Here is a 15,145-nt window from a genome sequence, read left to right as displayed (position 1 = left end):
TATACTTACATGTCGTTTAAGTCAAATTGTGTTTTTCAAAAGGAAATGTATCAGCATGTGAACAGGAAGAGTTGAGACCATGTTGATGCACATTTAAAGAAAATTAAGTCTTCAACAGTCTGTTGAACAATCTTCAAAAATCTGTTTGAGATAGAAAACACTTGTTCAGTCAGTAGCAATGAGAGTGGACTGAAGAGGGGAGTATATTCTTATGCGTCTTTTTGATTATTCAAAATGGCAACTTGGGATTGCTCTGTTCATTTATGTTCCTTTCATGTGACAAAGGCACAATGATCGCAATAAGATAATGTGTTACTTTAAGAGAAAGGTAGGCAGAAATGCTCACTTTTTCCCCTGATGTGAAAAAGTACACAGAAATACTCACTTTTTCCCCTGATGTGAAAAAGTAGACAGAAATACTCACTTTTTGCCCTAATGTGAAGGGTTTACCACAAATACCCATCTCTCTTTTCAGCATCTCAGCGGGATACAAATTACAGAAGAATCTACACCATGACCAAACACCACTGCACTATGGGTGCTCCATTTTGGACATATGTGGCCAAGGCTTAAGCCATAGCAGGAGAACAGACCATAGTCTTATTTAAGTATGTCTAGTATAAAATTAAAATGCTGTTAACAGAGGTTATTCATTTCAGTTGCCTTAGTTTATAAAATAGTTAAAGAGAGCAGTAAACAGACCAATTCAACCCACCTTCTTCACAAGAATGTCAATCAAGCATGAGCTTTAACAAATTATATTTTATGGAAAAAAAATTATTAATTTAATTTCTTATTTAAAGTTGAACTACCAACACCAGTGAGAATCTCCAACATTCTCCACACTAAACTTTTTATGTTTCAAAAATTCACTCTAGATGCAAGATGCTGTTTTGCTGGCAATAGGTTCTCTCAGGATAGAAATGGACTACATGCACCTTCCTCCAGGACTACATCTCATTATTCTTTATAACCATCATAAACCGAACCATTAACACTTGCAACATCCATTATCCCAAAATTGGTGGGACATTTTCAACCAATGTCTGCCAGGTCAAAGGGCAGTTAAACAGTGGCTAACCTGCAGGCCAGAATTGTAAACCTGGAGCATGACTCAGCACGTTTCCGATTGTGGAATGTGTATTCTTGCCCTGTGGCAACTGCCTTTTAAATGCAGGGTGTTTTGAAGAACCAACAGCCTGAAAGAGCAGGAAGTTCCAGCTGGGTCGACACATTGTCCTCCAGGCACTTTAACAAGAGCCTTTGTTCCCGCTTGAGTCTTTATGACAAAACTGTGATAAATTCTAGACAAAATGAAAGCAAATTAGAAATCTGAAAAGAAAGAGTTTGTGCACACCTATATCAAGAACAATGATAAATTACTGACAAACTGAAAATACACCAGGACATTTCAAAATGTTTTGGCAGGAATAAAGTCTTTGATAGTCTTATGTCTTAAGATGATCATGCATAAATGTGCTTAATGCAACCTAACACACAGCCAATTTATGCAGATCTAAAAACATTTCTCACACAACAGGACAATTTTAATGTGTGTTTAATGCTAACACCAAAATGGTTCACTTAATTGCAAAAATTATTTCTCCTGTCTCCAACAACATATCAATAAACTGTCATAATATATGAGGGATTTAAGATAATCACAAACAGTTGTCCTAGAACACAAAACAAGAAGGAAGCCTGTTTCAATTTAAAATCTTTGATGTATAAAATGTAAACAACTTTCAAAACAGCTTGAAAAAATAATATACTTAAAAACCTTCAAATTTGCACAAACTTGTCTCACTGCACTGCTCTGAGTCAGATTTGTACAGGTCACTAGTCTTTTGTACATAAGAAGCGATAAAAAGGCCATAACTGTGCTTTTGAAGGACTGAAAGCTCCAGAGTCTCAGCTCCTTCATTAGTCAAAAAAGTGGCCTGGGTCAATTTGCACTTCAGTCAAAACCGTCTGGCTCCCCCTGCTCACTGTCATTACAAGTTTCATTACGGCCAGTGTTAGTCTTGATCAGAGCTTTCCTTTACACTCGTATCGCACTGCTCCGTGGCGCTGGAAGAAAACCAGCTCCTAACGCACACTGTTGTCTGAAATGCTCTCTGTGAATCTAGTCTTATAATACCAAAAGACATTCTAGTGAGGGAAGTTTGTTTTTATAGTTTTATTTGAAGACATTAAATATAAATGATTTTAAAAACTACCACTAGCACTGTGACAAACATTTCACATACCAATAATAAACACAAAGCCAAATCTAATGGCCTAATTTTATATTCTCTCTCTCTCTCTCTCTCTCTCTATATATATATATATATATATATATATATATTTTTTTTTGTTTTTAACTTTGTAAGAAGCCAGACATTGCTTGACACAAAACTCTTAGAGGGTACTTTAAACAACCAATGTAAGCAAATTAAAACAATAAATAACACTAAAGAATTATCAGCAGATATGATTTTATACATTTCTGTGTTAGATAGCTGATGTCACATCTGTAAAATCTAGTCCTATCTGCATGAAACAAAATGAGAGATCTCTAAAATGACACTAAATCGTCCCCAGTAGAAGAAAAAGTGAAAGAAGTGAAGAAAAAGAAAAAGAGCAAAACAGAGCTCATCGGCAGCCCATATGAATAGGGCAAAGCTCTCCTCAGACTGAGTGCTATGACTAAAAGCTCTGCAGGTTGGGTTTCCACTACGGTGTGGATTACCTGATTGAGGAATCCTGTCTGAACTGCAGCTGTACTGCCTCATGGTTCACACAAGCACTGCATAACCTTTGACATTAAATCCTCCTTCTTGTCCTTTGAGCGCACAGTAACCCCTTGACCTCTCAGCCAGGCCTGCAGAGTAGCCACGTTGATCTTAGCCAGCTGGGGGCAAAAAAATACACCCTCAGTCTGCAAGTCAAAACACCAGCTTTTACTTTAATCTCATCGAGGATTTTAGAATTAATCTTAAAAGAATAGCTCAGTGAAAAATATAATAATTTAATTCTCCCCTTATCCTAAAGGTACTCAATCAGCCAGTACATGTATTCAGCGTTGTATTCTGCCATTTTGCACATGAGATAAGGTTGAAGCAATTAATAATTAAACAATTAAGTCTACATAGCCAGGAAACCTTTCTGTATATATATTCTAAAATCTTAAACAACATGCCTTAAACACTGTAAACATTCAAAGTGGAACTACTATGATTTTCAACTCCCCGTTCTTCAGTACATTTTCACCCTCAACAGGGAATCGGTAGTGCTGAATAATATTAAATTATATGATAAGAAAAAACTGATTCCCGTTGTCCAAGATGGCTACACCCCATAAAGTTACAGTTTTCAGCTATGCACTGAAGTTTTATTTATTACAGATAACTGTAAATCATACTGTGTCCTACACCACATCGGCAAGACTGTGTTATATAACATAAGAATTATAAGTGGTTGGAGGCAAATGAGTGAAGACTTGGACATATGTTTACAGAAGAGATGCTTGGCAAAATAGACTTTCATTACTTTTTATCAAACATAAGATAACAAGCAGGCCTCAGCTGATTTACTACATTTAAGGGTTGGGGAAAATTGCATAAAGGGTGTTTTTGCCAAACCATTTCTTTAAAGACCGTCATAATAATAGAAACCACTTTTTGAAAACTTCCTGGGGCAAAAGTTATAGATAGCAGCACATGAGCTAACCATCCTTTATTTAGAATTGAGTGTAATTATTATTCATGAATTACTAAAGTATTCAAGGTATCTAATATATAGAACAACTGTCTGAATCAAATGAGCAATACTTCAAATCAATAGGTGCTCTGTGAGCACCTCTTTCCTACCATGAACCATCACAATGATGCACTGGCTTATGGCATCTAATCCAGGTAATGAACACACGCCCCGCTTATAATGGATTTTCTTTACAGATGACACCAGACAATTCATTTGGTTTATGGGCAGGAGTCTAATGGACACTAAATCAAAGCAGTTCACTAACATACACACACTGCCTTATAAATACATTTTCATTTATAGGATTTAGCTGACACTTTTATCCAAAGCAACTTACAAGACTGACTTAATACAACTTGAGCAACTGAGAGTTAAGTGCCTAACAGTGGTAACTTGGCAGTAGTGGGGCTTGAACTGGCAACTTTCTGTTCACTAGTCAAGTACCTCAACCACTAGGCTACCACTGCCTAAACATAGGAATAAATAGGAACAAAATTAAGATTAAATTAAGATTTAAAAACTATGCTTTATATTCTTTATGTTTAAATCTTTATTCTTTCCATGAAAACAGGGATCTGTTTTCGTGATGTATTAGTATATTGCACTTATATTTTGTTATATAACACGTTAACAAATAGGTAAAATAGCTAATAAATTAGCTAATACAGTTAATGCTGAGTGTGTACATATTGCCGACAGAGATGAGAGGCAGCAGAAGAAAGGAGTGCTAGATTACCTGGTTGCTTTTTGCATACTTTATTACATCCACATCCTGTATGGTGACTTTGGGCCTCTTTGGGTGTGATATGAACACGTCTCCCTGAGGCAAGACCATGTTAGGAAAATGTTTTAGTGTGCATGTCTGTGCAACAGATGGGATAGTGGACTAGATGGTTCTTATCACAGACATGCACACATTTTGTCTAGCATTGAGTTACCTGAAGTTATATATACTGTAAACTAGCCAGTGTTCAATCATCACCTGTTTTGTAAACCAGGCACTAACGAAGGCAATCACAAAGGTTTGACTCTTCCCAGTTAATTTAACATGTGGGACTGTGCTGTATAGTGTAGAGTGCACTGTGTAGAATGCAGTTGCTTACCCCCCTGTTGCTGGGGATCTCAGGCATAGCCTGTGGTAGAGTTTGAGAGAGTGGCTGCTGTGGAAATGATATCCCGACACCACTGTCTCCCTTATGGCCCTTAACGAAGGGCAGAGACACCCTGTCGAGACCTGACCCACTGAATGGTGGTGGATTGGTGGCTGGAGCAGAGGAGGATGAAGAAGTAGAAAAGGAGGAAGGTCTTTTAACCCCTGGTCTGGATGCATGCTGGCCCTGCATGTTTCCTTTCTTCTGCTGTTTCTCTGCCAGGATCTTAGTGACATTAACATGGCGACTGAGAGATTTGTTTTTGAAGATGGGCACCAGTTTGGGTACAGAAGGAGTAGGCTGGCTCAAGCCTTGTGAAGGGTTGATGGAGGTGAGAGCAGCAGGAGAGGAGCACGGCATGAGTGAGGCGCCTGCTGAAGGCAGCTGGCGTGTGTCTATGCCATGCTGGTGAGAGAACTCTAAATTGGGGCTGGGGATTTGAACGTACCCCTGTCTTCTGGTTGGGATTGTCTGGCTGAGGCTGCTCAGACCTCCTGGCTGACTAAGTGGCAGTTGAGAATGATGCACCATGCCCAGGGGGCAGCCTCCTGGGAGTTGGGACAGTACAAGCCTGCTGGTGATTTTGGATGTCAAGTTAGCAGGCAGAGCACCAAAGCCCTAAAAACAAGGCCAAGGGTAGATAAAGTAAACATAAAGTAATCACCAGTGCATTTATATTCATTTTTATTGTGACACTAAACATTTGCTTCAGAATTTACAAGATATAAAATACAGAACACAGCTGCAGTTCAAAGCATATTTACAGCAGCAAAAGCCATAGATAAATATATTTTAACAAATCCTGAAAGTACTACATTTTAATATTATTACTGTAGCTCATGGCAGCCTGCTGTATAAGAACCAAGATCTTATCACGATCAGTTCATAAAGGTTGGTACAACCCTGTTGTTATCAATCATCTGTGCTCAGAAAGATTAAAACGCCCACCGTCTCTACCCACCACCACTAACTCCCAGGAACTGACAAAGTGCTGTTCCATCATATTCCACTTCATTTGTTATAGTTGAATAACACAACAGTGAACCAGTCCCAGTGTAAATAAAGTCTATTTGCCTAGTCGACATAGCTAGCTTTCCCCTCCATCTGTGGAGTGGGAACCAGGCGAGAGGAAATGACCTAATGGAGGGTCAGCTGTTGCTCTGCCTGGAAACAGTGACCTTCCCTGCAATGGGAATGTTATGTTCTATGGTCACCTTATACTTTTCAAACAGTCTTGAAAATTTTTTAGGAGTACTTATATCAGACAGAGCTGACTGCTGCATACACACAGACTCACTCTCTCTTTGTGTGTGTGTGTGTGTGTGTGTGTGTGTGTGTGTGTGTAACAGAGACAAAGAAAACCTTCTCCCTAGTATCTCACTATATGCACGTTCTGTGTGCGATCAGTAATTTATCATACATGAGCTGAAAGATGTTTTTCTGTTAAATTTTAGAGTAGTAACCTAGGGCAGCTTGATTAAATATTCTTGCAACACAGGGTCAGGTACTATATAAAATGACCAGTGTGTTTGCCACATTTTCACAGTATGACAAAACACACACAATTTAGCTAGCATATTTGAAATGGACAAAAGAACCATTTGCACAGCTAATTATTACCTGCAGAAAAAAATACAAAGAAATCTCTAGAAAAAAAACTCACTTAAAGACTTAATTATGGGTTTTACATGGAGAAACCTCTTGAAATGGTATGAATGAGCTACTGTTCTTACTGAAAGCTATATTTTCAAATAATAAATAGGCATGTGCTAAACTGCTTTGAGCTTTAGTTTTCATTTTCCCATGCTGCCAATCTGTTTATAAAAGGGACTGACATTCACCAAATAATTTAATTATGTACACACGGGAAACATACGCTATCTTGTATTAGCTTTCAAACTGTTGCATACCCTCTAAAACAAACAACCCTTAACAATTTTTAATGTCTTTACATCTTCATTTTCTCTCTCTCTCTCTCTCTCTCTCTCTCTCTCTCTCTCTCTATATATATATATATATATATATATATATATATATATATATAAAAAAAAGAAGAGCACACCTAATGATTATGTAAAAACATAGCTTTCAGAAGGAATAGCACATTCATACTATTCTACCCATAATTCTTCAGTTCTGCTTTTGAGTTTTCTAATTTCATTTCTTTGTGATTTAAATGGTTACACACACATCAGAAACCAATTAAATATAAAAGAGTAGATCTATTTCAAATGGAATACAGAGGGTGTATTTCACATGAATAGATATAAATAATAATTAAATCACTTAAGTAAATAAATACATGCCACTTTGCTCAAAACATTTGTGGCTGTCTCATACCTGAGAGGGAGCTATGGTCAGTTTGATAGTATGGTAGCAAGGTTTGCTGGTCATTTGTGCAGGGAAGCCACAAATATTCTCAAACTGGCATCGCAGGTCTGACATAAAGGATCCAAGTGCCCCCTGCAGGTCCACTCGCGGAAAGCATTGCACTGGCTGTGTGCGGATACAACTCAAGGGATATCTGGGCAATTAAGCTGTTAAAGACACAGATCTAAATCAAATAGTACCAAATGACAACAGCTGAAACAAAACAATAATACAATAAACAGTGAGACTAACTTTTCTATGCAAACATGCTGAATATTATGTATAATAATATACATGTCGAGTCTTGTATTGTGAGCTTATGTTCATGGAAGTAAGACGAAACTTTCACTAGATATAATCACATTTTATCAGGGACTGTGGTGCCAGAGAATCACACAATAAGAAACATAACTGGAAGATGACTGGATCATCATATTTTTTAACATAAATACTGAATACTGAAGACACAGACAAATCATGAGCAGCCAAACTTTTTTCACTGACAAGTACAACAGATGTTACATTTTATTATTACTAAAACACAAATAATTACTGAAACAACACAGAGTTAATCTTTGTTTCAATGCCTGCAAACATGTTAATGATAATTCAGTGTCTGTTGCCCAAACATTACACTAAGGTGTTAACATTTTTTTTTAGTGGATGTTGTGAATTCATTTCTAGTCTAGAGTTGAAACCGTATAAATGTTCCATACATTCATTGTAGAGCTAAGTGTGAAAAACAAGATGCTATTTGGTTGCAGAAGGCACAGCTAAAATATGAAGGATACGTGAAAAGCTTCTCACCAAGCAGTTTGAAATACACACTGCAGTACACCACCTCATCTTCATTCAGCAAGGGCAAATGATACCCATACTGCGAGTGAGTGAAAGAGAAAGAGAGAGAGGTCCATAGATGAATTCTCGATAGCGGATCCCGAAAATTCATTATCAGCATTTGCAATCCCTGTTTAGCCAGACTTTAAAGTTTAAAATTTTACTTCCAAGAATGGTACATGTCAAACATTAAATAATTCCCTGTCACACTCAAGTGGCTCTAGCTAAAGTTTAGTGCCCTCATTTACTATTATCTAATTAATGTTTTGTGGTTTTTTTACAGGCAGCACTCAAGTAACTTTTATTTCAATGGCCAGAGTATGAGAAGTGAACCGAGAAGTGAATCAGGAAGTGAATTAGATTTACAAATTCTTCCACATCTCATTTCATCTCAATCAATAAATACAAGCAGTGAAAGGGAGCACTCCATTAAAAATCCCTAGACATTAACATAATATCATAGGTGTCTTAAAAATGCAATGGAATTTCAAATTAAGTACAGCTTTGTGTAGGTTTTTATGCGTTTGTAAGCAAACAGTAATGCACAAAATTAAACATGTAGATTTCAACTAGTGTAGACTACTGGGGAATAAAAAAATTGCATACAACATGCCCCTATCAGCATACAGCAGGATTTGTTTGTGATCAAAGGTTAGATCAACTATATACAAAATGGTTTAGCACACAGCCACATATTTACACCCTAAACAAACAATCTCACACACACACACACACACACACACACACACACACACACACACACACACACACACACACACACACCCCCCTACATGCACACATACATATACTTACAACCCCCCTCCTTCCGGTATAAGGAGAGAAACACAATCCTCATTTAACTCAATGAGACTTGGAGAAACTAATTTCAAAATAATGATGTGCTGTAAACTGATAAGGTCACATTTGAAGAAATTTCACTTTTGTGCGATAGCCATAAATGGATAATGATGATGGAAAGATAATGATGTCATTTTACAGCACCACTGTGCATCGTTTCCTTAGACCCAGGGCATAGTGGAGCCAAATTCCAAAATGTCTTCATATGAGAATGCGCTTTAAAGTTTTTTTTGTTGAAGCAGTAAAAGTCCAAAGAATATATGAATGAATGAACCTTGCTACTTATATCAGTAAATTAACTTAATAACTGGTTAAACATTTACAGAAATGTAAACTCTTCTAACCCAAAATAACTCTAAAATATGAATTCTAAATTTGATTTTTTATATATATATATATATATATATATATATATATATATATATATATATATATATATATATATATATATATATATAAATAAAAAGAGAGAGAGAGAGAGAGAGGGTGGTATTTTTGCTGTTCCTAGGATAGCACTCTTCTGGACTGAGATCGATGATGTCATTCCTGGGATCTGGGTGTTCACAGCCCCAAGTAATAACCTTGGAGTTTTATAGCTTCTCATTCTCACTCTCACACACACACACACACACACACACACACACACACACACACACACACACACACACACACACACACACACACACACCATGGTCATCCAGTGATTTTGAAGCTCAGTGTAAGATCTAAATGGACACTCTTGAGGCATCTTTCGACTGATGCTAATGATCTGACCCCTCTTCATGCTACTTATGTGTACACGCACGCACACAGACACAAACACACACACAAAGCAACACAGAGCATAAATTTAGCAGTGTGATATATCAGTAATATGATATATATTATAATGTGATATAATAGTGAGATTACTAGCATTCAAAATCATTATTTAGCAAATATATTATTTGAGCAACTATGAACAGTTTTACTGACAGACAGCGCACCTTGGGAGAATATAGCACCAGTTATTTTGCACTGTGTTGTGGAGAACTGCCTCTTTGTTGCTGAGAAACTTTTTCACCACAAGAGGAGGGACATCAAAGTCTTCCAGCTTGTGACAGAGAACAAAATAAAAAAAGCATGATTTTCCAAAGACCTGACAAAACCATTGCACTCTTAACTGAAAGATTGACCCAGTTAAAAAGACAGAGAAGTTTTAAATGTAAGTTGTGAATGAAATGCAAATTTAAATGAAAATATAAGAAAATACAGCTCATGTAATTTTACTCATGCATCTGTGTAGAGAACGAGGCCATAATGCAGTATAAACCCGTTACACTGGAGGGAGCCTGAAGCTTGGTTTATCTATTCAACTCAGACTGAATATGAGAGACTTTCAGTAATGTATGGCACAGGTTGAGCTGAAGCAGGTGCGATATGACTGGGACTAAGGTTATATCGATATGTAGGTCAAAGGTGTTAGAAGGTAAAGTTCAGCACTTTTTTCAAAATTTTACTGAAATATTCTCACCCCAAATGTTATGGGCTGATATGCACTATGGTGGACTTTGCGTTTTTGTATCTGAACATTCTAGCTTCACAGTGAACTGACACAAGGTTCAGAATAGTTTAGACTTAGTTTAGTAAAGAGACTTGTCAAGTAGAAAAACGTAAATCTGCCAGGCATGTGGATAATTCTTATTGGTGTGAGTAAAAACTTAAAATTAGGATAGAACATCGTGTCTTAATGGAACAAAGAACAGTATGTTGTTCAGAAATCTATCTTGCTCATCAAATAACTGAAAAGCTTCCATAGGGGTAGAATTAATAGCACTTCTTGTACTTGAAAGTTGTTTCTTACCACAGCAGGGGGAAGCCTTACAGTGCTGACTTCCACACTAACACACAGCTGAGTCTCATTTGCACTCAGCTCCAAGACTGTGAGGGAAAAAAAAGACACTACCATCAAAAGCACCAAACACTAAAGAATGCATGTGCGTGAGAGCATAAGAGAGAGAGAGAGAGAGAGAGAGAGAGAGAGAGAGAGAGAGAGAGAGAGAGAGAGCTCGTTCAGATCTCATTCAGGAAAGTTTACTAAAATTTCACTAAAGTTTAAAAAGCTTAGTTTAGTAAAGCCTATTTATGGTCAGTGTTAATTCTGCATAAATATTGTTTTATTATCAAATTTTATCATTAAAAAAAAAATTCTGTGGTTAATACTCATGTTACAACAGGTTTATTTTTACATGTACAGTTGAGTAGTATGCTAAATAAGTTTTGAGTTTGATGGAACACTTAGTTATTTAAATCAACTGGTAAAAAGCTACCCAAAAGGGAAAAATCGAGTTTTCTAAAGCAGTTATTCATTATTGTGTTACTAGAATTTCAATACTTAGTGACTCACTTACAAAGAACAGCAGCTCCTAAGAGGAGCTAAGAGTCAAAGCACTGTTTTGGATTCTAAGGTCAAGATATTTAGCTTCCACCTACCAACAGCTATCAGTTTTCCAGCCTCAGACAGGAAGTCCTTTCCTGCAGAACACAGAATGTATAAGTGCAAGGGAAATGGTCAGTTAGCCCTTAGTTTGAACTGATGACATAACATAATGAGGTTTCAAATATAATTTTATACTTATAAAATAAAATAAGGAATGTCTCTTACTGAAATTAAACATGCATTTTGCTACCATTTGTAAAATTATCATCTTATAACTAATTACTTCATATACCTTGACTGTCAACCTCTGCCCACAAAATAATGCTATCTGTGAAGCCATGAAAGTTGTGGGTGGAACTTGTTTCACCTAAGCTCAAGGCCACAATGAGGCACTTCCACCACAAAATGACCTCCAGCACAAGGGCATAACAAAGCAATGGCACATTTTTCCACATAGCACATCTTTGCAATGCATATTCACTAATGTTTGTATGGAGTGAACAGGAAAATCTATATAGCAAAATATAGCATCACAATTGTCAGTAATCATTACAGATACATTAAAAATCCCATTATCAATATTTCATGTTTATGTGTCAATTAATATTTCTGTTACACTGTCAGTGGTAATGCCTGTACCGATATCTGATTGATAGTATTAATAATGATAATATTAATGATAATATTCACATATGTAATATGTAATAATGCATGCAATACCATATCAGAACCAAGTATCACTGCAATGTTATCCATACTGTTAATTTTGGCAGTCAACTATTGATGAATCATTAATTATCAATTATTATTAGTGATATTGAATGTCATAGCCTTTTGTGTGATATTCCAAAGGAACAAGCACAAGAAAAGCTTCTGTCAATACACTAAAATAAAATTTAAAAAAACCTCACTGACATTCATTAACCTCTAGAACTACAATTATAACATTCCAACATGTAAACTTTATATGTAGGCCAAGTGCCTAAATATCATCTTACAACAGAGGGCAGGGTTTTGCTGGGAAAATTATATTAATGCTATTTGTGCTTTACATAACAGACCTTTTTCCTTTTCATTGTACCCATCATACCTGCAATCAGGTACTGGCCTGCTCTGTTCCAGTTGGGGGCCAGCCTAGCAGTGATGGAGTAAGACAGACACATCTGCACTGTGCTAGGCAGAACCCTCTGCGGAGGACTTAACTGAATTTCAAAAAAAAAAAAAAAAAGCATTGGTAACAGATTTTAAAAGTCTGTAGAAACTAAATTTTAACTTGTACACAACAACTACAAATGAACCAACTTGTGGTGGGAGTGAAGCTGGTTTTATGTATTATTTCTACGTTGTTATAGAACACCCATCTATTGATTTCCCCAGGTATATCACTGAATTTTATATATCTTAGAGTTAAACTAGAGTTTGCATAGTTAACAGAGATAAACTAGAGGTTGTTTTGCAAAAATGTGTAGTGACAGCAGTGTTGCTGGCATTCTTTATCACTTAATGTTCAATGTATAGCTTTACGCTTACTCATTATTCATAAGTAAAAAAGTACACAAATGGACCTTAAACAGATGGGTCAATGAGACAAATGACTTCTCATTTTAAGCAATTAAACCTTTTCATCCTGCTCATCCAAATCAGAAGAATTCATTAACACAATTGTGTCTTCCAATAAATACTTGGCTGCAATTGTAGTGTTTATATGCTGAATCCATTATGGTTTTTTTTTTCTACATTTAGAATTATTTTAAGTGAATGTTACTATCAGCTTCCACACAAAAAACAAAACAAAACAAAACGTGTTTTAAATTGATTTAATTAACAATTGGATTTAGGGAATTGCTTGCCAATAGTCTCTTTAAATCCAAACCTGCAGACTGTGGCTCTGCACATATGCCTGTATCATGCCTCTCTTGAAAAATGTTATCTAAGAGTTCAAAGTGACAAAAACAAAAAGAGAAGAAAGTTAATAATATTGGAGCTAGGTAAAGGTTAAAGTCTTTATGTTGTGAAACCAATAACTACATGATACAACTTAGTAATACCTTTTTGAAGATAAAAAAACATAAATCCATCAACTATCTTTTTTACAACTTCCAAAAGACGCGTTGCCTTTATCTCATTTGGCTGTACAACATTACATAAGGACAAAACTGTCAATGATTTACCAACATTGCAAAATTCTACTGAAGTCTTACTGTATAGACTGACAACATATTCACAAAATGAACTGAATGTCTTTGTGGCATTAATCAGATTCACATCAAGGGCCCCACAGCAGAGTTAATAGGTGGGCAGCTCATTAGCCATGTTTAAGACTTCCGTTCTGCGTTGTTTCTTTATGTTGGCCTAAATCCAGAAAAGGAAGAGGGTTGACAGAATGTCTGGAATGTGCACCAGCTATTTGGCTTCTCATGGAGCATGCTTCTGCACGGACAGTGCCGGCACGCACACACTCGCATGCATGTATTCACATACACATGCACACTCTCTCACGCACAGGCATATCTACCAGCACGGTACAAATGGACTCATACATGCATGCACGAATTCATGCACACACACACACAATAAGGATAAGAATGTCACAGAGAAAAAAAACACACAAACCAGAAACAATGGAATGATAATGCTCAGCATGGCATTATAGTCATTATAATTCACTTTAACATGAGTGATCACAAAAAGATACGTGCAAAGAAGCAGTACTGTTTCCTGTGTAAGAGGGGCTTATCATATCATTTTTGGTGACTATGCTGCAAAAACATAAACAATCAAGCCTGAAGACAAATGTCATACTTAATGTCATACTTACAGCCATTACAACAATGATCCCCCCTCGAGAGCCAACAAAGGGTGATGCAATAATCTCGAATACAGATACAAAGTTCTCTGAAGAGTGAAACATTCAGTTAGCACAAAATTTCAGATCCACCTATAATTTGTTGACAAAAAAATTTGTTTGACAAGTGCCAAATAACCTGAATCAGCTGAACTTATTTATATCTATAATAAATAAATATTTAGTTGTAGACATGGGATTGGAATCTATATGATATTTTTATAGTCTCTGAGTTTTACTTATAGCTCCACTTCAAGTGCATACTTGGTGTGAAGCTGGAGGCCTCACCTGCACGTTTTCACTTGCATGTTTCTTAGGTATCCTTCGTCTCCATCAAAGGCAACTCTGACAGGACAGAAATACACCACATAGCCTCCTCAGGTCTGGTACAGTGACGAAAAACAAAGACTGCTCACTTCGTCCGGTCATACTGCAGGTAGAAGTCAAAGAGAACTGACTCTTACAAACTTGTTACCAATTTTTATAGATATTTTAAAATTTTCAATATTCTCTTTATGTTTAAAGCTAACGTTAAATTGCTCAGCGGTGATCTTCGAAAAAATATTACCTTAGGACTAGATAACTAACTAGCCAAATATAGTTGGAAATCCTAGCTAGCTTAGTTAATTTTGCCAGCTAGGTTAGCCAGCCGGCTAATGATTTTGAGACACAGAGCTCTCCTGGCAAAACAGGCTTACGCTTGCTATAATGTGGCGAGTAAGCAAGTTCACAAACAAAACAGACACCTATATTACAACTTATTAACATTATGTAATACTACCACCTTACTAATTAGCTAGTAGCTAGCTAGAAAGTTAGGTTGCAAAAGGCTAGCTAGCTACAGTTGTAGCAACTTAGGAGATCAAATGTTGCTAGCGTTAACTAGCTAGGTTATCTTACCTAAACGGTCACAATGAAATG

General features: G+C 36.6%; 1 protein-coding gene across 1 annotated transcript; it reads right to left on the bottom strand.

The window, feature by feature from the left end:
- Positions 1-536: 536 nt before the first annotated feature.
- On the bottom strand, positions 537-14,653 carry LOC113579388 (uncharacterized protein C18orf63). Its single transcript, XM_035530997.1, is given in 15 exon segments — positions 537-1,304; positions 2,732-2,893; positions 4,481-4,564; positions 4,848-5,513; positions 7,236-7,419; positions 8,057-8,142; positions 9,649-9,745; positions 9,947-10,053; positions 10,804-10,880; positions 11,433-11,474; positions 12,470-12,581; positions 13,253-13,309; positions 14,198-14,251; positions 14,476-14,566; positions 14,568-14,653. Coding segments are annotated over 14 exon segments (1,866 nt in total). The 3' UTR covers positions 537-1,304; positions 2,732-2,770.
- Between the last annotated feature and the right edge of the window lie 492 nt (positions 14,654-15,145).

This window comes from Electrophorus electricus, chromosome 10 (genome assembly GCF_013358815.1).
Source record: "Electrophorus electricus isolate fEleEle1 chromosome 10, fEleEle1.pri, whole genome shotgun sequence".
In the NCBI taxonomy this organism is placed as follows: domain Eukaryota; kingdom Metazoa; phylum Chordata; class Actinopteri; order Gymnotiformes; family Gymnotidae; genus Electrophorus; species Electrophorus electricus.
Note: the sequence above shows the minus strand (reverse complement) of the source record. Positions and strands in the feature narration are given on the sequence as shown.